The sequence below is a fragment of the Gadus macrocephalus genome, chromosome 18 (assembly GCF_031168955.1).
Source record: "Gadus macrocephalus chromosome 18, ASM3116895v1".
In the NCBI taxonomy this organism is placed as follows: domain Eukaryota; kingdom Metazoa; phylum Chordata; class Actinopteri; order Gadiformes; family Gadidae; genus Gadus; species Gadus macrocephalus.
The window spans coordinates 1,156,483-1,176,619 of record NC_082399.1 but is presented as its reverse complement, the minus strand read 5'-3'; the positions used below and the strand labels follow the sequence as shown (position 1 = coordinate 1,176,619).

General features: G+C 47.8%; 2 protein-coding genes across 3 annotated transcripts in view; one reads left to right on the top strand and one right to left on the bottom strand.

The window, feature by feature from the left end:
• Positions 1–217: 217 nt before the first annotated feature.
• cabp5a (calcium binding protein 5a) lies at positions 218–5,826 on the bottom strand. Of its 2 annotated transcripts, none has more exons than XM_060037582.1 (8): positions 5,530–5,826; positions 4,977–5,026; positions 3,633–3,663; positions 2,989–3,132; positions 2,442–2,551; positions 1,901–2,048; positions 1,596–1,644; positions 218–1,144 (listed from the first exon to the last, which is right to left on the bottom strand). In XM_060037582.1, the coding sequence occupies exons 1-7, from the start codon at positions 5,561–5,563 to the stop codon at positions 1,616–1,618; spliced, it is 546 nt and encodes a 181-aa protein (XP_059893565.1). In that variant the 5' UTR covers positions 5,564–5,826; the 3' UTR covers positions 218–1,144; positions 1,596–1,615. The 2 variants fall into 2 exon arrangements, with proteins under 2 accessions (XP_059893565.1, XP_059893564.1); XM_060037581.1 differs by having other exon boundaries at positions 218–1,113; positions 1,576–1,644; positions 5,530–5,825.
• Positions 5,827–8,688: 2,862 nt separating this feature from the next.
• taok2b (TAO kinase 2b) overlaps positions 8,689–20,137 on the top strand; it is a 22,172-nt gene continuing 10,723 nt past the window's right edge. Inside the window, 19 exon segments of the mRNA XM_060037401.1 lie at positions 8,689–9,340; positions 11,212–11,352; positions 11,612–11,683; positions 11,910–12,011; positions 13,182–13,227; positions 13,732–13,828; positions 14,121–14,234; positions 14,586–14,677; positions 15,296–15,389; positions 16,053–16,134; positions 16,349–16,516; positions 17,014–17,220; positions 17,535–17,562; positions 17,565–17,787; positions 18,211–18,248; positions 18,251–18,387; positions 19,285–19,386; positions 19,388–19,414; positions 19,796–19,999. Coding sequence (XP_059893384.1) covers positions 11,221–11,352; positions 11,612–11,683; positions 11,910–12,011; positions 13,182–13,227; positions 13,732–13,828; positions 14,121–14,234; positions 14,586–14,677; positions 15,296–15,389; positions 16,053–16,134; positions 16,349–16,516; positions 17,014–17,220; positions 17,535–17,562; positions 17,565–17,787; positions 18,211–18,248; positions 18,251–18,387; positions 19,285–19,386; positions 19,388–19,414; positions 19,796–19,999 — 1,965 coding nt within the window. The 5' untranslated portion in view covers positions 8,689–9,340; positions 11,212–11,220.

The window sequence follows — 20,137 nt, the reverse complement described above, 5'->3', positions numbered from 1 at the left end:
TGTGGCCAGGTTTGTTTGGAGGAGGAGAGTTTGTTTTCATAGATTAAAACAGCCTAAATGTTGGAAGGATCTAGAGGTCAGAGAGGACCTTACTGAAACCACGTGATATAATCTGATGGCTGCTCTTCAACGTCTGTCCGTCTGTCCACCCTGGCAGCCGAGAGAAGAGGTTTTAAACGTCATCATCTGAGGTTGTGTGATGACGCATGAGGCTGTGTGATATCAGACCACCCGATTTATTTTTTGCATACAAAGAAAGCTACACGAATATACAAATCAAATCAAAACAATTTAGACGGAAATCTAACGCAACGGCGATTACATTATCGTTTGCGTATCTGGCGTGCACACGAATCCTAAATGTTAGTTTTTCTCCTTTTCAACCTCAAACCTGTTTTCAAAAAAGTGTGTTTTCGGACACCGAAAACACCGGATCCGTCTGGATGGTCGTCCCAAACGCACACGACTTTTGCGTTTTCACCAAAAAATCGTTTCCGTGTGGACGGGGCCTTACTCTGAGGTATGTGAGGTCACCTGAGGAGGTGTGATGTCACCGTGTTGAACATGACATTGTGATCCAAGCGTTTTAAATTTGAATAATTTAATCAGGAATAAATGCATACCATCTGAGATAATCTACAAAACAAATCTTTCATTTTTCAATGTACAGTTTACAAATCATATGATGAATCATAACAAGAGCTTTTACATTCCCCCTTTACAAAAAAATTGCATAGCTACATGAGTTCAAAAGTTAAAACCTTCCCTTAGGGTTGAATATGAATAGATATGTCAATGTACACTAAATTCTTAGTATCCAATACAATATTAAGGAATACATGAGATAATAATAATTACACGTTGATGAGCAAGAGGTGTGATAACTCTCCTGAGAAGTTTGTGTGTGTGTGTGGGTGTGTGTGTGTGTGTGTGTGGGTGTGTGTGTGTGTGTGTGTGTGTGTGTGTGTGTGTGTGTGTTTGTGTGTGTATGTGGGTGTTTGTGTGTGTGTGTGTGTGTGTGTGTGTGTGTGTGTGTGTGTGTGTGAGTAGGCGAGCTGTTGCAAACTGTGTGGTTCATCAGCAGCTCAGAGGAGGTTGAGATGATTGAGGGTTCTCCTGTCTTCTGGTGTCCTACTGGTGTCCTTCTGGTGTCCTACTGGTGTCCTACTGGTGTCCTTCTGGTGTCCTACTGGTGTCCTACTGGTGTCCTACTGGTGTCCTTCTGGTGTCCTACTGGTGTCCTACTGGTGTCCTACTGGTGTCCTTCTGGTGTCCTACTGGTGTCCTACTGGTGTCCTTCTGGTGTCCTACTGGTGTCCTACTGGTGTCCTACTGGTGTCCTACTGGTGTCCTACTGGTGTCCTACTGGTGTCCTTCTGGTGTCCTACTGGTGTCCTTCTGGTGTCCTACTGGTGTCCTACTGGTGTCCTACTGGTGTCCTACTGGTGTCCTTCTGGTGTCCTTCTGGTGTCCTACTGGTGTCCTACTGGTGTCCTACTGGTGTCCTACTGGTGTCCTACTGGTGTCCTTCTGGTGTCCTACTGGTGTCCTTCTGGTGTCCTACTGGTGTCCTACTGGTGTCCTTCTGGTGTCCTACTGGTGTCCTACTGGTGTCCTACTGGCGGGACATCATCTGGACAAACTCTGGAGAGGAGAGGAGTCAGAGAATCCCGCATCAAAACAAGAAGGTCCAAACAGGAAGTTAAGACAAGATAACATAAGATGGTGCTTTATTGATCCCAGACTGCAATTTTGGGTTGCACGTGCATGCAAGTGCAGAACAGTAGAATAATATGAAAAGTGATGCAAAGGGAGAACAATAAAACCAAAACAACACAAAATTCTCGGAATTTCCCGTCTGGTATTATTGAAGCACAGTTCTTAATCCATGTCATCTGACCTTCGAAGTCGACAGTTCCATCTCCGTTGTCGTCAGCCTCCTTGACGATGGCGTCGATCTCGCTGGCGGCCATGTGCTCGCCCATCAGTTTGGTCATCGCCTGGCGCAGTTCCTCTGTGGTAATCTCCCCATCCCCGTCCATGTCAAACTACACCAGGACACGAGTCGATTCAAGAGTCAAGATGGTTTATTTTCATATGAATAACAATGACAGCAGCATTCACTGGTAATGAACCTCTCAGGTTCCTTCAACATTTCAATCTAAAAATAAAAGTGTAAGAAAACACAAACTGGACATGAAATAATTAGAATACAATAGAAATATTATAATATTAGCTGTAAACTAAATAGATTAGTGGGAGTATTAACAAATATTGACATTAGACCTGGGTATTGATAATGTGGGGTTTCGGTAATGTTGAGTATTGATAACGTTGGGTATTGTTCACGGTGAGTATTGACAACGTGGGGTATTGATAATGGTGAGTATTGATAACCTGAGGTATTGGTAATGTGTGGTATCGGTCTGTGTATAACAGACCTCTTTGAAGGCGTCCTTCAGCTCCTTCATGCCGATCATCCCGGCCGTCTCCTCCAGCAGCTTGGGGGCCATGAGCTCCACAAAGTCCTCAAAGTCCACCCGGCCCCCCACTGACCACACATGACACCACCGCATCACAACGCCGCATCGGCACACATGACACCACCGGGTGACACCACCTCTTGAGAACGCGCTACGTCACTGCATGAGAGCGCTTCACTCTACGACATCATTGCATGAAAACACACGGAGATGACATCGTGCAGGAGAACTCATGGATGATGAGAGATGGACGGTTTTACTTCTCATCAGCATCACTGTATTATTATAATTAGTTGAGTTGGTGGTGGAGGTGGAGGTGGTGGAGATGGTAGAGGTGGTGGTGGTGGTGGTGGTGGTGGAGGTGGGGCTGGGTTGTAGTGATAGGGGAAGTGGAGGTGGTGGAGATGGTGGTGGTGGTGGTGGTGGAGGTGGGGCTGGGTTGTAGTGATAGGGGAAGTGGAGGTGGTGGAGATGGTGGTGGTGGTGGTGGTGGAGGAGGACTCACGGTTCATGTTGATGTTCTGGCTGAGTTCTATGAGTTCCATCTCGGTGGGCATGTAGCCCATGGTCCTCATCAGGTTCCCCAGGTCCTTACAGCTGATCAGGCCGTCCTTGTCCTTGTCGAACTCATTAAAGGCCTCCCGGAGCTCTGCAGACCAACACACACACACACACAGGTCATTCACTCATTCAACGGGGTCGGGCAGAGCCACACAAAATGCAATTACTTTAGCCCAAGAAGAGTTCTGGAAAGAATTATTATACTTTGTAATAATCAGTATTTGACGTTTCATAACCTTTGCTGATTGTGGATTAAGGCATCATGGTGAATAGATTGACGTCCATGGACAATACTTAAACCTATTTTGCAATCACATGCAATCACTTAAAAAGCCAATGCTGAGCCTTGGTTCCTCGCCATCTACCGACTTCAAAGGCCCCTACTTCCCCTCCAGGGGAGATTGTTATTTTTTTAACTAATGTGGGAGTGTTGCGTGTCCAACCAGATGCATGATGGGTAGCTCAGGCTACTAGTTGGTACAGTCCAGCGGTGGGCTTATCTATCCAACTAAATCTTAAAAATAAATACAAATATGAAGTTAATCACACGTAAATAATGCATGGATAATAATGTATAGATATATGTACCTTCAATCTCGTCTTCAGCCAGCTCTCTCTCCTGTGGCAGCGAAGAGAAGTAGCACACACTGTGTTAGTAACACAACATCAGCAACGCACGGTGCAGCCTCTCGTAAACAGATGTGACACGTTGTCATGTGTCTGCAGTTCACTGGTCATCAAACGCACACACAACTGCTGTCCAAACTGATGTGCACTGCTGTCCACACTGATGTGAACTAGTGTCCACAATGATGATAACTACTGTCCACACTAATTTGCACTACTGTCCACCACAAACACACAAGTTCAAAGACACTCTACCAAGTGGACGAGCTGGAGTCAACTAGTGTCACTCGGGGGGAAATGGAAAGCAAAGGGTTTTTAAAACACTATTGTATGATTGAGACAGGATCAATTGGTTTCTGATGGCTAAAGTGGACTGGGCATGTGCAACGAGAAGGCATGTACTAAAACGGGTTGGATTTAGATTTGGTGTTTAATGTCGCGGCTGGCAACACAAGTATGGACTGTGTGGACTGACATGGGATAAAACATGGTCTTCCTCACTCTAATTCAACATGTCTGTCCTTGATGAATCCATTAGTATGGCGGGATTAAGAGTTTTAACATCTGACGGCTACATGCCACCGCACACACACTCATCTGTGCACCACACACACACGCAAACACACACGCACACACACACGCACTCACGCACACACACACACACGCTGCCCTGCTTTTGAAAGGAATACAATCCCGGGTAACACTTTATAACAAGGTGCCATAATAAATAGCAACCGAGTCATTACCTAACCCTTTGTTAATATTTGTTAATTGTTAAAATATTTGTTTTTTTTCACTGACCACGGAGTGTCGCTGGTTAGGGTTAGGGTTAGGGGCGTGTGTTAGGGTTAGGGTTAGGGTTAGGGCCGTGTGTTAGGGTTAGGGTTAGGGCCGTGTGTTAGGGTTAGTGTTAGGGTTGTGTGTGGGTTAGGGTTATGCAAACAATTAATATCTAATTAATGATGAAAGAACTATTAACTTGAGCCAAATAGATATTTTAGTAACAATTAACAAATATTAACAAAGGGTTAGGTAATGACTAGTTTGCTATTTATTATGGCACCTTATTATAAAGTGTTACCCAATCCCGTAACACAAACACAGACAAGCACACACACACACACACACACACACACACACACACACACACACACACACACAAACCCACAAATGAGGAAACACACGCACAAACACACACTCAAAGGGCAGGCAAGCACACACAAACAGAACATAAAAAACACATACCCGGGCACCCATACATAGAACAGGAATACACAGACACAAGAACTGCACAGCTGTACTCACGGTGTTCTTTCCCCCACGCAGGAAGATGCAGGCTGCTCCTAAACTCATCTCTGAGGAGACAGGAGGACACAGGAGGAGACAGGAGGAGACAGGAGAAGTAAGTAGGAGATGTCTTCTAACCCTAACTATAAAACGATATAACTACATGTGGGTGAGTGTATTCCAGTGGTCCGGGTGTTTGAGTGAAAGGGAGCCCCAGCGTCAGTGTCCACCGCCCCCTTCAGCAAGATGCCCCCTAAACCTCCCTTCTCATTCATAACATGGATCTGAATTCACTTTCATTCTCAAAATAACTAAATTGGAAATTATTACAATGTAGATAGATGATATTTTACAATTCCATTGTACATGCCAGTTAAGATTCTACATAATTTGTTAAAGCTATCACAGTTTCTTTAAACCATGTGAATCTTCAAGCTTTTTAATAACGGATCAATATGCATGAATACATAGTCCAGTTGGTCCGTGATCATTCCAAACAGTTGTCACTCTATTGTGTTTCCCTTAGTCAGGCTGTATTCTCAGATATTCAATAAAAGGTTTAGAAACTCACCGTGTTGTGAGTGTGTGTCTTTCTCCAGGAACATAAAGACAACCAGAAGATGCCCTTGTTCGCTCTTTCCCTCCTTGTGCTGTCTCTCCTCTCTCTACTCGTCTAACTCCTGTCTGTCCTGGTCAAATGGTCCAACCCCTACCTTTGTTGGTCTGATTGTCCTCTCTGTCTGTCTGTCTCTCTGTCTGTATGCGCCGGTCTGTGGTGTGTCATGTAGGACGGGTGCAGGGTGTTTGGAGGATTGCTATGTAGATGGAGCAGTGAAGTGACTGGCAGGGGGCAGGTCATGTGTGATCCAACCTCCCTCCCTCTCTCCATCCCTCAGTCTCTCTCTCTCTCTCTTCTCTCTCTCTCTCTCTCTCTCTCTCTCTCTCTCTCTCTCTCTCTCTCTCTCTCTCTCTCTCTCTCTATCCTCCCCTCGGGGCTCTGATCTCTGAGCAGAGGTCTGTAGTCCAGAGCTGGTGAGCCACTCTGCCATCTGACAACCAGACAGGCCGCTCGCAGTAACCGCTGGCCTCATCTGGTTCCTTATTTAAAGTTCACACTCACCTATCGACACGCAAGCAGGTCAAACTGCTCGGATCCTGGTCACACCCAGACAAGGTCAGTTTAGAACCAGAGCAGTGTAGAACCACATCTGGAACCAAGTTTAGGTAGAACCCGGTCAGTGTAGAACCAGGACTATATTAGTTCATCGATAAACTTTGTTAGCATTAGTGATGACCTAAAGCTAACACAGTTCTGTGATGAATTGATATAGTCCTGAATACTGAATACTGGTGTTGTAGAATCACTTCGCTGGCAGGTTTTAACATCCTCTTCATCTGGGCAACTGTTCTCTGCCATGAAACATAGATCCGAACATCCCGTGATCAGGGGTTGGGATCATATCGTCTTATGTTAATATCTTGATGAAATGAAACCCCCAGAAAGCTGCCGGCTTGTGTCTGGGTCAGAAGAACCCTGACCTTATGTATCCGTAGCCATCATTGTTTTCACACAAATGTTTTTTCATCAATTAGAAAGTGGCTGGATTACAGAGTGCTAGGATGAGAGTTAATCTTCTAAAGTGTTATAATCTGTCAGCATTGATTACATTATGTAGAGGAAAGGATTATATTTGTATTTTATATTTAGGTATATTGGAGGATTTTATTCTTCCAGGAAATCCGTGGCCAAACTGATGTGTGTGATGGATGGCGTTGCCTTGGCAGCAGTCGTCAGGGAGCAGCATCCCTGCTGACTAGTGGCCAGGATGGTCTTATGTAAATTCATGTGAAATCTGTTTGCATAAGAGCCTTAATCCTGCCCAGGTCATCCTCCCTGGCCCTGGTCCGCTGGCAGGGTTCAAAGGTCACATCTTTTTGGAGCTCTGAAGATTTTGAGAGGGTCTGAGCCATACTTGTGTGCGTTTATAGGTGTGTGCATGTATAGGTGTCCCCTACAGGAAGTGGAGATTGCTGCCATTACCCATGGTGAACTGCAGCCTCTGGTCTATTTGTATTCAAACACTATATTTGTTTGAGGTCTGTGTTTTATGTGTGTGTTTAAGAGTATTTATAGGGTTGTGTTTTGTGTGTGTAATGGTGTGTGCTCATCAGGTGGCAATCATTCACGATGTCAATTGTCTAATAATAATAATAATAATACATTTCATTTAGAGGCGCCTTTCAAGACACCCAAGGTCACCTTACAGAGCATATAGTCATCATACATTTTTTAAAAAACAAGACATTGTGGAAAAAAATAAATCAATTAATAAATTAACATAAGCAATAAGAAATAAATAAAACAAAAACAAGACAAAACAAAACAAAACAAAACAAAAAATAATCAAAACAGTGATCAGTTAGATGTTGTGAGCGAGTTTGAACAGGTGAGTTTTGAGTTGTGACTTGAAGGTTGTAATGGTGTCTGACTGTTTTATGTGTGGGGGGAGGGAGTTCCAGAGCCTGGGTGCTGAACAGCTGAATGACCGGGCACCCATTGTAGTGAGTCGTGATGTGGGGATACATAGTAGTCCAGCAGAGGTTGAGCGGAGGGAGCGGGAGGGAGTGTATTCTTGGAGGAGGTCGCAGAGATAACTGGGGGCTAGGTTGTGGAGAGCTTTGTAGGTGAGGAGTAGGGTTTTGTATTGGATACGGTAGTGTACTGGGAGCCAGTGAAGTTGGATGAGGACAGGGGTGATGTGGTCAGATGATTTGGTGCGGGTGATGATCCGGGCGGCTGAGTTCTGAATGATCTGCAGTCTGTTGATGAGTTTGGTGGGGAGTCCGGTGAGGAGGGCGTTGCAGTAGTCTATGCGTGATGTGACAAATGAGTGAACTAGGATTTCAGTGCTGGATTGGGTCAGTGATGGGCGGAGTCTGGCGATGTTGCGGAGGTGGAAGAATGCAGTCCGGGTGATGTTGTGAATATGGGGTGTGAATGAGAGGGTGTTGTCCAGGATGAAGCCGAGGCTCTTGACTTTGGAGGAGAAGGGTACTGGGAATCCATCGATAATTATGAGTGGAGCTGGGGTGTGTTGTGATTTAGTGAGGGTGGATTTGGATCCGATGAGCAGGGCCTCGGTCTTGTTTCCATTGAGTTTCAGGAAGTTCCTGCTCAACCAGCTCCGGATCTCTTCCAGGCACGTGATGAGGGAGGTGGGGGGGATGGCAGCGGTGGGTTTGGTGGAGATGTAGACCTGTGTGTCGTCAGCGTAGCAGTGAAAATGGACCCCATGGTGACAGAGGAGTGTGCCCAGCGGGAGGAGGTAAGTGGTGAAGAGGAGTGGACCCAAGACTGACCCCTGGGGGACACCCAGTGAGACACCTGAACACCCAGACTTAATATATTGTCACCTATCAAAAGTTCCATTATAACTCATAATGTTAATATTCCATTACAATGTTTGTGTAGGTTTGAGCATATATCTGTGTTTGTAAGGGTTAGTGTATAAAAAGAAATAAAATGCTTTGAAAAATTATATGGATACTGATTGTATTCACATGAGCCAACCAACCAAAGCTGCCAAAAATAAGCTATTTTTTTTCCTGCCAACATGAATGTAATCTTATCACATTAAACTATCAATATGTTTTCCCTCATTTGAAGTGATCTCCAGTGATCTCTGCTGGAACTCCGGGCGTCAGGGGGGCTTCGCTGCGGACCGTCTCCGCCCTGAGCGTCACAACTCAGCTTCCGTTTTCTTCTCGGCTCCAGCCCCGCTCCGCCATCACCGAGTCCCGGACGCACAACACCGAATGGGATCGGAGAAAAAGAAAATGTCAAAATCGGAGATGAGATCGACACCAACGTAATGACAGCTTATAGCGATAAGCGGAGGGGACAAGTTTGCAATTCATGCTCCAGTATTTTATTATTATCTTCCCCTGCACCGCTAGCATCCAAGCTAACGTTTAGCTCGAACTAACCACTGATTTTCATTGGGAAGATCGCTCCGCTGTCGCCACCTCCGCTAGCCGGCTAGGATACCCTCGGCTAGCCCGTTAAACTACCCCCAGCTAGCCTGCTAGGCTACCTTGTAGACGTCACTCCACTAGCCTGCTAAGCTACCTTGCAGCTAGCGGGCTGATAAACGGACACATAACGGATGCTGCGCTGTGCTAGCCGGGGTAGCCAACCGATAGATAATAGATAATCGATCATGGCGAGGACACTGATTCAGAGCCAGGATGGACGGACTGCGGCGGGTTGGTTTTGAATAAACCTGAGAAAGACGAGGACAGAAGCCGCAGGGAGACCAGACTCTTCTCACCCAGGCCGGTTAGCTAGCCCCGGCTAGCTACAGTGGATACCATAAGCCACGGTGAGACCTGAAACATTGATCATCTAATTGATGAATTGATTATTGACTTGCCCGGTTAGGTGGCCTGTCAGGTGTGATGTGCATACACGCGAATAAATTCACCCAGCTCTCATCAGATCAACACTAATGCCACCTCTGTATATAACGGACAGTATTTTATCTGCACCAGTTATTGTATCTTGTCGGGATATACAATGCAATAAATATACTGTCCGTCTCGTATGCAGGATTGTTGTATGAAGGTTGGAGTGTAAACATGGACATGTCATAATAAAGGCCTGTTGTCGGCCTGCTGCTTCAACGGCTGGCTGACGGTAGCCATCCGTCTCTCCATACATATTGTGTTTCTGTGCCAGTGGACTATGATAGCCTTATTAACCAGCCAAGTGCAAAATGCTGCATGCATGTCGATTCAAACCCCCCATCGCGTATAATGATAACTATCCGATAATCATCCACCAATTATGAATGCAGTAATATGCTTTGTGAATCTGTATTTTTGCAGAATATGTTTGCAGGTGTATTCTGCACCAATGAAAACACCTTCAGAATGCTTTAGTGTTGACAGGCCACAGGATCTGTTCCTTTCATGAGATCGATGCGTTTGAAAAGAGCCAGCATGATGGTCGACAGAACACTTCTTGTTTTTAGTCAACCCCCAGACTTCCTCAGTGAAATCTTGATCTATTAATGAGTAATGTGATGATCCATAAAGAAACCCATTGCTGACGACACTTCCCCATATCTTCTGACATCTTGTGTTGATATTTCTCTATGATAATAACAGCCTATATTTAAATAATCTTTTTCACTTTGTCTATTCATAGTTACTTAAGATTTAGCTTTGTCTCATCTTCATTGAACAGTAGATTTATTCCAGTAGTTAGATGAGGTTGAATCATGCTGGGGTGGACAAACTTGTTCTGGTTTTTGGGAGGATCTTTTTATCCTGTGCTACGGATAACTTGTTTTAAGACTGTCAGGACATGTGCTAGACTCCAGTATGTGTGCCTCCCCAGAGGTTAATCTAGGACAGGATAATCTCATGGTTAGGGTGTTTCACTCCACAGTTTCTGTTTTCAAACCCCAATGTCCAAAGAAGTCCCACCACCACGCGCTCCTAGTATTTCACCTGACTTGGTTGTAATGTTGTTAACCTGACGAGTAGTAAAAAGCATGGTAGGAAGGAACTATATCATAGTCGCTAAGAAACAAGGTAGAAAAGAGCGGATGATTTAGAATAGAAACACTCCCAATAACGCCCCCGTGTCCTTTCTGCTCCCTCCCTCCCCGTGTCTGCCACGGAGAAGTGTTGCATTCTTCGACCTGTGGGGGAGTCACAATAACGCATGTGACCAACAGGCAGGATGAATCCTCCATAGCGATCAGGGAAGAGAGGCACTGATGAGTCAGAAATGAATCAGGAGCTAAAATCGAAGTCCTCTCATACAAAGGCAGGGGTGCAGTCGACCGGAACGGATATTCGCAAGGAGCGCATCTCACCCCCTGATAGCAGCAGTTGGTTATGGCATTCCTTAATCCTCACGCTCGCATCATGGTTCGTGAATCGTCGTACAGAAGAAGAAGGATTGAATTGATATAGCGCTTTCTCCCACTCAGAGACGCTTTACACTGAAGGGGGGGACCTCACTCACTGCCAGCAGTGTGTAGCCCCCACTGGGGTGATGCACGGCAGCCAGCCTGCGCCAGAACGCTCACCACACACCAGCTTGAGGTGGAGAGTGAGGGAACTAATGAGTCAGCCAATTATAGAGGAGGATGATTAGGGGGCCGGATTGAATGAGCCCGGTTGGGCAGTTTCAGCCAGGACCTACAGCAGCTTTCAAACCGATGGTTCTATTTGTCGTCAGGCGCTGGCAATGCCCACGAGTGTCCGGGCTGGAAGCCTGAAGGACCCGGAGGTGGCGGAGCTCTTCTACAGAGACGACCCCGAGAAGCTGTTCACAGACCTCCGGGAGATCGGCCACGGGAGCTTTGGAGCTGTCTACTTTGTGAGTACACCCCCCAGGCCAGGCGTCGACGCCGGGGGATGCATCACGCAGTATTACAGTCTCAGCGTTCATCATGATATCATCTTCAAATGGAACATTTCCGATGCACCGTAGAACATTGCTTTAGTGACCTGTTAATGCAGGGTGAGGGGATTTGTCTTATCCCTTCGAATATTAATATACATTTTTATTATTTGTTATTTACATTTTGTATTTTGATTGGTTGTTTGATTGTTCAATGACCTTTGTGATCCTCCAGGCGCATGACATCCGCACCAATGAGGTCGTGGCCATCAAGAAGATGTCCTATAGCGGCAAGCAGTCCAACGAGGTGAGTCTCCAGCAGCTACTGGTAGCATATACCTGGAACAGCTACTGGTAGAGACTACCTCTAACAGCTACTGGTAGAGACTACCTCTAACAGCTACTGGTAGCGGCTACATCTAGCAGCTAAGGGAGCTGCTACTGGTAATAGCTATTTGTAGTATTCATGTATATTATTCATGTGTTTGTGTATGATTGTGTTGATACATTAATCGATTCATGTGGTTGTGTAGAAATGGCAGGACATCATAAAGGAGGTGAAGTTCCTCCAGAAGTTGAGACATCCCAACACGGTGGAGTACCATGGATGTTACCTGAGGGAACACACTGCATGGGTTAGTATACCCTCTATACCTACCCCTCTCTCTACCTCTACCTTCTTCTCTCTTTAACTCTCTCTACCATGGATGTTACCTGAGGGAACACACTGCATGGGTTAGTATACCCTCTATACCTACCCCTCTCTCTACCTCTACCTCTACCTTCTACTCTTTAACTCTCTCTACCATGGATGTTACCTGAGGGAACACACTGCATGGGTTAGTATTAGGGCCCGACCGATTTATCGGCCTGCCGATTTAATCGGCCGATTATAGCCTTTTTGAAAATAATCGGCATCGGCCAAAAAGACGCAGATTACAACCGATTTTTTTTAATTTATTTTTTATAAATTTTATTGCGATTAGTATCCTGCAGATTGCCCTCCTACTCGCCTTGCTAACTAACAACTTTAGCTGGAGTAAAAAAGAGGAGATTGAATTTTACCGTACAACATGAAAGCACGCTCGCTCAGGCAGCTGCGCGCTCACCTCACCAATGTACACAAGACGCGTTGTTTGAGCATGTTGTGCCTGTTTTTCTTTAGGTCCCAGGTCATGTTAATTTGTTATACTGTAGACTCTAACGGTGAGACCATACTGCTCAGCACGCACGTGTTAGTCACTGCTCACGAGCGCAGCACATTGGGAGTTAGTTATTTATTTTACATTTTACATTACACTCATTTTTGACTGTAAATGTATTCTAAAACACTCAAAGATTCTGCATTCAATTCACATATTCGTCAAAAGTGTTTAAAGTATATTTAAGGTATCAAAAACTACGTTTTATATATATATATATATATATATATATATATTTTTTTTTTTAATCGGCCGATTAAATCGTAATCGTAATTTTTCTCTGAAAATAATCGGCATCGGCACTCAAAAATCAATATCGGTCGGGCCCTAGTTAGTATACCCTCTATACCTACCCCTCTCTCTACCTCTACCTTCTACTCTTTAACTCTCTCTACCATGGATGTTACCTGAGGGAACACACTGCATGGGTTAGTATACCCTCTATACCTACCCCTCTCTCTACCTTCTACTCTCTCTCCCCTACCTTTCTCTCCCTTTCCCGATCCTCAATTCAAAACCATGGGAAATATTTTGAGCTTTTCGATTTCTTTCATATTTTGTAAATTTATCTTTAATTAACGTCATCATATGCTACTGTTCCAGCTGGTGATGGAGTACTGCCTGGGGTCTGCCTCCGATCTGCTGGAAGGTGAGTGTACTGGAGACCGATGTTATAAACATCTGGTTGTTAGGAGATGGATGTTATAAACATCTGGTTGCTAGGAGATGGATGTTATAAACATCTGGTTGCTTGGAGATGGATGTTATAAACATCTGGTTGCTAGGAGATGGATGTTATAAACATCTGGTTGCTAGGAGATGGATGTTATAAACATCTGGTTGCTAGGAGATGGATGTTATAAACATCTGGTTGCTAGGAGAGGGATGTCATAAACATGTGATTGTGTTGGAGACAGATGTGTTAACATCTGTTGTGGTAGAACAGATGGATGTTATGAACATCTGGATGTGTTGGAGACAGATGTGTAAACAACTGATTGTTGTAGAGGAGATAAATGTTATGAACATATGGATGTGTTTGAGACAGATGTGTAAACAACTGGTTGTGGCAGAGGAGATGAATGTTATGAACATCTGGATGTGTTTGAGACAGATGTGTAAACATCTGGATGATGTGTGTTTTCCTCTCCAGTCCATAAGAAGCCCCTACAGGAAGTGGAGATTGCTGCCATTACCCATGGTGCATTGCAGGGTCTGGTCTACCTGCACTCACACAACATGATTCACAGGTAACGCCTCAGACACACACACATACATGCACACGCACAAACAAACATGCTGGTAGTGTGCACACACACTCGCACATCAATAAAAGAGAAGAAACACACACAAGTACACACATTCAGACTGTATCCATTCTTACATTTTGTCTTGCTTCATGTCTGTGTCTGTCTGTCTGTCTGTCTGTCTGTCTGTCTGTCTGTCTGTCTGTCTGTCTGTCTGTCTGTCTGTCCCTCCCCCCCTCCCCCCCTCCCTCCCTCCCTCCCTCCCTCCCCCCCCCTCCCTCCCTCCCTCCCTCAGGGATGTGAAGGCAGGTAACATCTTGCTGACCGAGCCAGGTCAGGTGAAGCTTGGAGACTTTGGCTCCGCCTCCATCTGTGCCCCGGCCAACTCCTTTGTGGGAACGCCTTACTGGTAATCCCCTTTGCCCTGTTGCAACCAATAGCCGCGTTACAATGTAACCTCATCTACAACCTGAGCCATGATACAGTGCTAGCTAAGCTTCAGTGCTAGCCATGCTGCAACCTAAGTCATGACTGTAGTGGTATTATTTCTCCCAGCAGTAATATCACAGCTTTTCCTTTTGTTGGACTTGATTGAGCAGTATGTAACATGGCATATTTCACACATAAAGTCCTTTATACGGAGCACAGATTGTCCCCAAACAACCATGTGTAGCTACAGACGTTTGATTCTGGGATGAGCCTTTGCTGTGTATGTGGAGGTAACCTCCATTGGCTGAGGTTGTTGGTCCCCTCACTGCAGGATGGCCCCGGAGGTGATCCTGGCCATGGACGAGGGCCAGTACGACGGCAAGGTGGACGTGTGGTCCCTAGGCATCACGGCCATAGAGCTAGGTGGGCTACCGTTACCTGTGTAGCGCTAGGAACGCTAATGTTACCTGAATAGAGCTACGTATGATAATGGTACCTCCATAGAGCTAGGTAGGCTGATGTTAGCTGAATAGAGCTAGCTGGGCTATTGTTACCCGCATAGAGCTAGGTATGCTAATGTTACCTGAATAGAGCTACATATGGTACCTCTATAGAGCTAGGTAGGCTGATGTAAGCTGCATAGAGTTAGCTAGGCTATTGTTTCCTGCGCAGAGCTAGGTATGCTAATGTTACCTGAATAGCGCTACATATGGTACCTCTATAGAGCTAGGTAGGCTGATGTAAGCTGCATAGAGTTAGCTAGGCTATTGTTTCCTGCGCAGAGCTAGGTATGCTAATGTTACCTGCATAAAGCAATGGAGGTTAATAAGAAAAGATCCTCTTTCATTACTCACACAGCAGGGACATGTTCAGTGTTAAAGCAGCAAAAGAGAATAGCGCATTAGCGCGATAGCACGAAGCATCATTAAAAATACAAGATAGTATGTAAAAAGTAGGATACAATAAATAAGCAGGTGTTGGTGGCTGTATAGACCTGACCTGAAGCCCGCCTCTTACCTTCTTCTTCCTCATTCCCCTTAGCGGAGAGGAAGCCTCCGCTGTTCAACATGAATGCTATGAGTGCCTTATACCACATAGCCCAGAACGAGAGCCCTATCCTGCAGTCCAGCCACTGGTAAGACCCCCATCGCCAACCCCGTGTACACCCCACTCGTTACCCCTGAGCTACAAGACTCACCCCTGGGGCTCGCTCCTCTTAGCTCCGTCGACAAAGCAGCCTGCTCAGGGGATAGTGCATCGATTTAAGTCAGTCAGCACTCTGGACCAGTATTACCAGGAGGTCTGTTGCTCTACACAACCACAGCCTTCCACTGGCTTGATGAACTGACTATATGTCTCTCTCTTACTATCTATCTATCTCTCCATCTCTTTCTCTTGCTATATACTTCTCCATCCATCTCTACCTCTACCTTTTCACCGGTCTCTCTTACCATCTATCCCTACCTTCCATCTCATACTCTCTCTACCTCTGCATCTCTCTCCGTCTCTATCTCTCTATACATCTCTACCTCTCTCTCCACCTCTACCTCTGCTTTCACCCCTGTCTCTACCATTCCATCTCTCCCTCCCTCTCTCTCTCTCTCTCTCTCTGTCTCTCTCTCTCTCTCTCTCTCTCTCTCTCTCTCTCTCTCTCTCTCTCTCTCTTTCTTTCTCTCTTTCTCTCTCTCTCTCTCTCTCTCTCTCTCTCTCTCTCTCTCTCTCTCTCTCTCTCTCTCTCTCTCTCTCTCTCTCTCTCTCTACCTCTATCTCTTCCTCCCCATCACTCGCTCTCTCCCAGGTCCGATTATTTCCGGAACTTTGTGGATTCCTGCCTGCAGAAGATCGCTCAGGACCGACCTACCTCTGACGTGCTGCTCAAGGTACCGGCTCACAGTACTCTCTACGAGTTACATATTACTTATACTACTGGAGCTCTCCACAGGTTAAATACTTCTAGATCCTAGTACTCTACAAGTTATACTGCTAGTGTTATACTGCTATACTGCTAGTTATACTGCTAAATTTAAAATACGCAGAGATCCTTTGTTCATCCCAAACACTTATTGACCTTTGACCCCGCCCGTACCTGCGCAGCATCACTTCTTGTGCAGGGAGCGTCCCGTTACCGCGGTGATGGACCTGATCACCCGGACCAAGGAGGCGGTGCGGGAGCTGGACAACCTGCAGTACCGCAAGATGAAGAAGATCCTGTTCCACGAGGTCCACAACGGACCAGCGCCCGAGGGGGCGGAGGAGGAGGAGGTAACACACGCACACACACACACACACACACACACACACAACGCACACGGCCACGGCCACGCGCACACACACACACACACGCACACGCACACGCACGCACGCACACACACGCACGCACGCACGCACGCACGCACGCACGCACACGCACACACACACACGGCTCCTTCATTCCTGACCTCCCGGTCACTGATTCCACTCTGGCAGTACGTTTGCTTGCATCACATGCGTTTTTTTCGATTAAGGCCGGATAAACAGATTAAAGACATATTCCAGATACAGTATTTACATACGGCTTAGTACTGCATCACATAGTTCTTGCATACTTACTACAACGTTTAAATGGACGACACCCAAGCTCAGGTTTGGATGTGATTCAATTTGACTGTAGAGAGCGGAGGTACGGTGAGGTGAGTTGGTGGAGTGATTGTGTTGATGACGTTGGAGCCGAGGGGGCTGATTGGTCACTAACCGGGGACACCTTCCCTCTGTCCCGGCAGGACGCGGAGCAGTACATGCTGCGTACGGGGACGGTCAACAGCATGGAGAGCTCCCATTCGCTGCCCAGCATGTCAATCAGCGCCAGCTCCAAGAGCAGCTCCGTCAACAGCCTGGCGGACGGGTCGGACGACAGCGGGGAGATGGTTATGATGGGGGAGGGGGAGCACACCGTCACCTCCAACAGCTCCGTCCTGCACAAACCACTGGTCCGTCTGACTGTCTGCCTGTCTCTCTGTACATGTATCTGTCTGTCTGCATGGAATGCATCACAAAGGCAAACATTATTTTTTTTATGATCTCTATGTCTGTCTGTCTCTCTCTCTCTCTCTCTCTCTCTCTCTCGCTCGTTCTCTCTCGCTCTCTCTCTCTCTCTCTCTCTCTCTCTCTCGTTCTCTCGTTCTCTCTCTCTCGTTCTCTCTCTCTCGTTCTCTCTCTCTCGTTCTCTCTCTCTCGTTCTCTCTCTCTCTCTCTCTCTCTCTCTTCTCTCTCTCTCTCTCTCTCTCTCTCTCTCTCCCTGCAGAGCCATGACAACATCTACGATGACCCCTACAGCCGGAGTTGGACTCTCAGCGGGACGCCCTGTCCTTGGTGGGGGTCGGGGGAGGCGGGGGGAGGTGGTTGGGGGCGGAGGGGGAGGTGGAGGAGGGGGCGGAGGAGGGGGGGAGGCGGAGGCGAGGGCGGGACCACTTCGCCACCATCAGAACGGCCAGCCTGGTGACCCGGCAGATCCAAGAACACGAGCAGGGGTCGGCTCTGAGGGAGCAGATGTCAGGGTATGTATACCCATAAATATATAACCCAACATCATGTATCATACGTGTGTTTACCGTTCAGCTAACTGGTATAGAACCTGTCTGTGCGTGGTCCCGGTCAACTAAAGCAAACACACACACTGTATTGGGAGGGAGTCGTACTGAATGCCCGCTTGTGTAGTGGTCTAGCGAGGAGGGTACTCGCCACCCAGCAGGAAGGTTCGGGGTTCAAACCCCTGTGGCCACAGCCTCCCTGTAGGAACCCTAGAGCAGGTTGACCCCTGACCTCTACTGCTCCTTAATGACATGAACATCAATTCACTAGAAGGTACCACGTAACCAAGTATGAACGCGCCTGCTGGATGTAAATGAACGGATCCACTCGTTTGGTTTTGAATCCGTTTGGCCCTATGCATCTCCATTCTGACCTTTGACCCGGTGCAGGTACAAGCGCATGCGGCGGCAGCACCAGAAGCAGCTGATGGTCTGGAGAACAAGCTGAAGTCTGAGATGGACGAGCACCAGCTGAGGCTGGACAAGGAGCTGGAGGGGCAGAGGGGCAGCTTCTCTGGGGAGGGGGACAAGCTGACCAAGAAGCACCATGCCATCCTGGACAAGGAGGTGAGGAGGGGGGGGGGGAGGAGGAGGGGGGGGAGGAGGAGAAGGAGGGGGGGGGGGGAGAGGGAGGAGGGGGGGGGGAGGAGGAGGAGGGGGAAGGAGGAGGAGGGGGGAGGAGGGAGGAGGAGGGGGGGAGAGGAGGAGGGAGGAGGAGGGGGGGGGGGGAGAGGTGGGGAGGAGGGGAGGAGGAGGGGAGGGAGGAGGAGGGGGGGAGGAGGAGGAAGGAGGGGGGGGGGAGAGGGAGGAGGGGAAGGAGGAGGGAGGAGGGGGGGGGGGGAGAGGAGAGGGAGGGGGGGAGGAGGGGAGGGGTGGGGGAGGAGGGGTGGAGGAGAGGAGGGTGGGGAGGAGGGAGGGGGGGGGGGGGGGGGAGAGGGAGGAGGGGGGGAGGAGGGGGAGGGAGGAGGAGGGGGGGGGAGTAGTCGGGAGTTGGTTTGGATTGGACCTCCAGACAATGTGAAGATTCTCCTGCTTCGGAGCAGAGAAGTTGCCGGTCACGGTAATAGAAGGTAGCAGTTGATGTGAGCCTGATTTGTCTGTTTGTCTTGGTCCAGATAATGGCGGTACATGTGAAGGTGCTAGAGGTAGCAGTATATATAAAGTTGCGGTGGGATTTACCTTCCAACGAAGGCAATAGATGGGAAGGTACGAGAAGGTAACAATAGATGTGTTTCGTCTTGGAGATAATCGCCAGATGAAGGCAGTAGATGTGAAGGCACTAGAAGGTAGCAGTCAATGTAAACTCAAGGTTATGCTTGTCTTGGTCCATCTAGTTGATCAGTAGTTGGGAAGGTTCAAGAGGGTAACAGTAGATGTGAAGTCATCTTAGCGTGAGAAGGTAGCAGTATGTGTGAAGTAGTCCAGATGTATGACGTAGTGGTGAACGTGGTGGTTCCTCTGCAGATGAAGGCTGCGCTGGCCGAGGAGAAGAAGTTCCAGCAGCACATCCTGACCCAGCAGAAGAAGGAGCTCACCGGCCTCCTCGAGTCCCAGAAGAGGCAGTACCCGCCAACGCAAGGACCAGCTCAAAGAGGTACTAACCTTAACCTGACACACCTCAGACAGGCACACCCCTCCTCTTCGTCCCCTATGGGACATAGGGCTTCAACGAGCACCCTCCATTGCATTCGGTCCCTGGCAGCGTGTCTGGACTCTCTACGTGACGGGTTCGTCTGTTCAGCTCTTGTGTCACGGTTCTGCCCCCGGTGGTTTTCAGCCTCCCAGGTTTCCTTTCGCCTGGTGGCGTCGCATCTTAAGGCGACTGTTAAGGTGCTCCGTCCTCAAGACGTGTCCTGGCCACCTCAGGCGTCTCACCCTAACCCTAACCCTAACCAGAGGTACTGCATGTACCATACCCTGCCTGTGCATGTGTCTGAAGTTTGTGTGTCCCCCCCCCCCCCCCCCCCCCCACCAGGAGCTGAACGAGAACCAGTCCACGCCGAAGCGGGAGAAGCAGGAGTGGCTGGTGCGGCAGAAGGAGTGTCTGCAGCAGATGCAGGCGGAGGAGGAGGCGGGGCTGCTGCGGCGCCAGCGGCAGTACTACGAGCTGCAGTGCCGCCAGTACAAGAGGAAGATGCTGCTGGCGCGGCACAACCTGGAGCAGGACCTGCTCAGAGAGGTAGAGAACGCCCCTGGAGAACCTTCTAGTGGTAGGACCTCTAGAGTAGAGCAGGACCTGCTCAGAGAGGTAGAGAACGCCCCTGGAGAACCTTCTAGTGGTAGGACCTCTAGAGTAGAACAGGACCTGCTCAGAGAG

Bases quoted from the DNA above. Each gene is read 5' to 3' on its own strand.
- cabp5a (XM_060037582.1), bottom strand. From the start codon at position 5,563: ATGTTCCTGGAGAAAGACACACACTCACAACACG. The intron at 3,664-4,976 runs GTGAGTACAGCT...TCGCTGCCACAG, and splicing joins TGCGTGGGGGAAAGAACACC to GAGAGAGAGCTGGCTGAAGA. The intron at 1,645-1,900 runs GTCAGATGACAT...TCTCCTCTCCAG, and splicing joins TGGAACTGTCGACTTCGAAG to AGTTTGTCCAGATGATGTCC.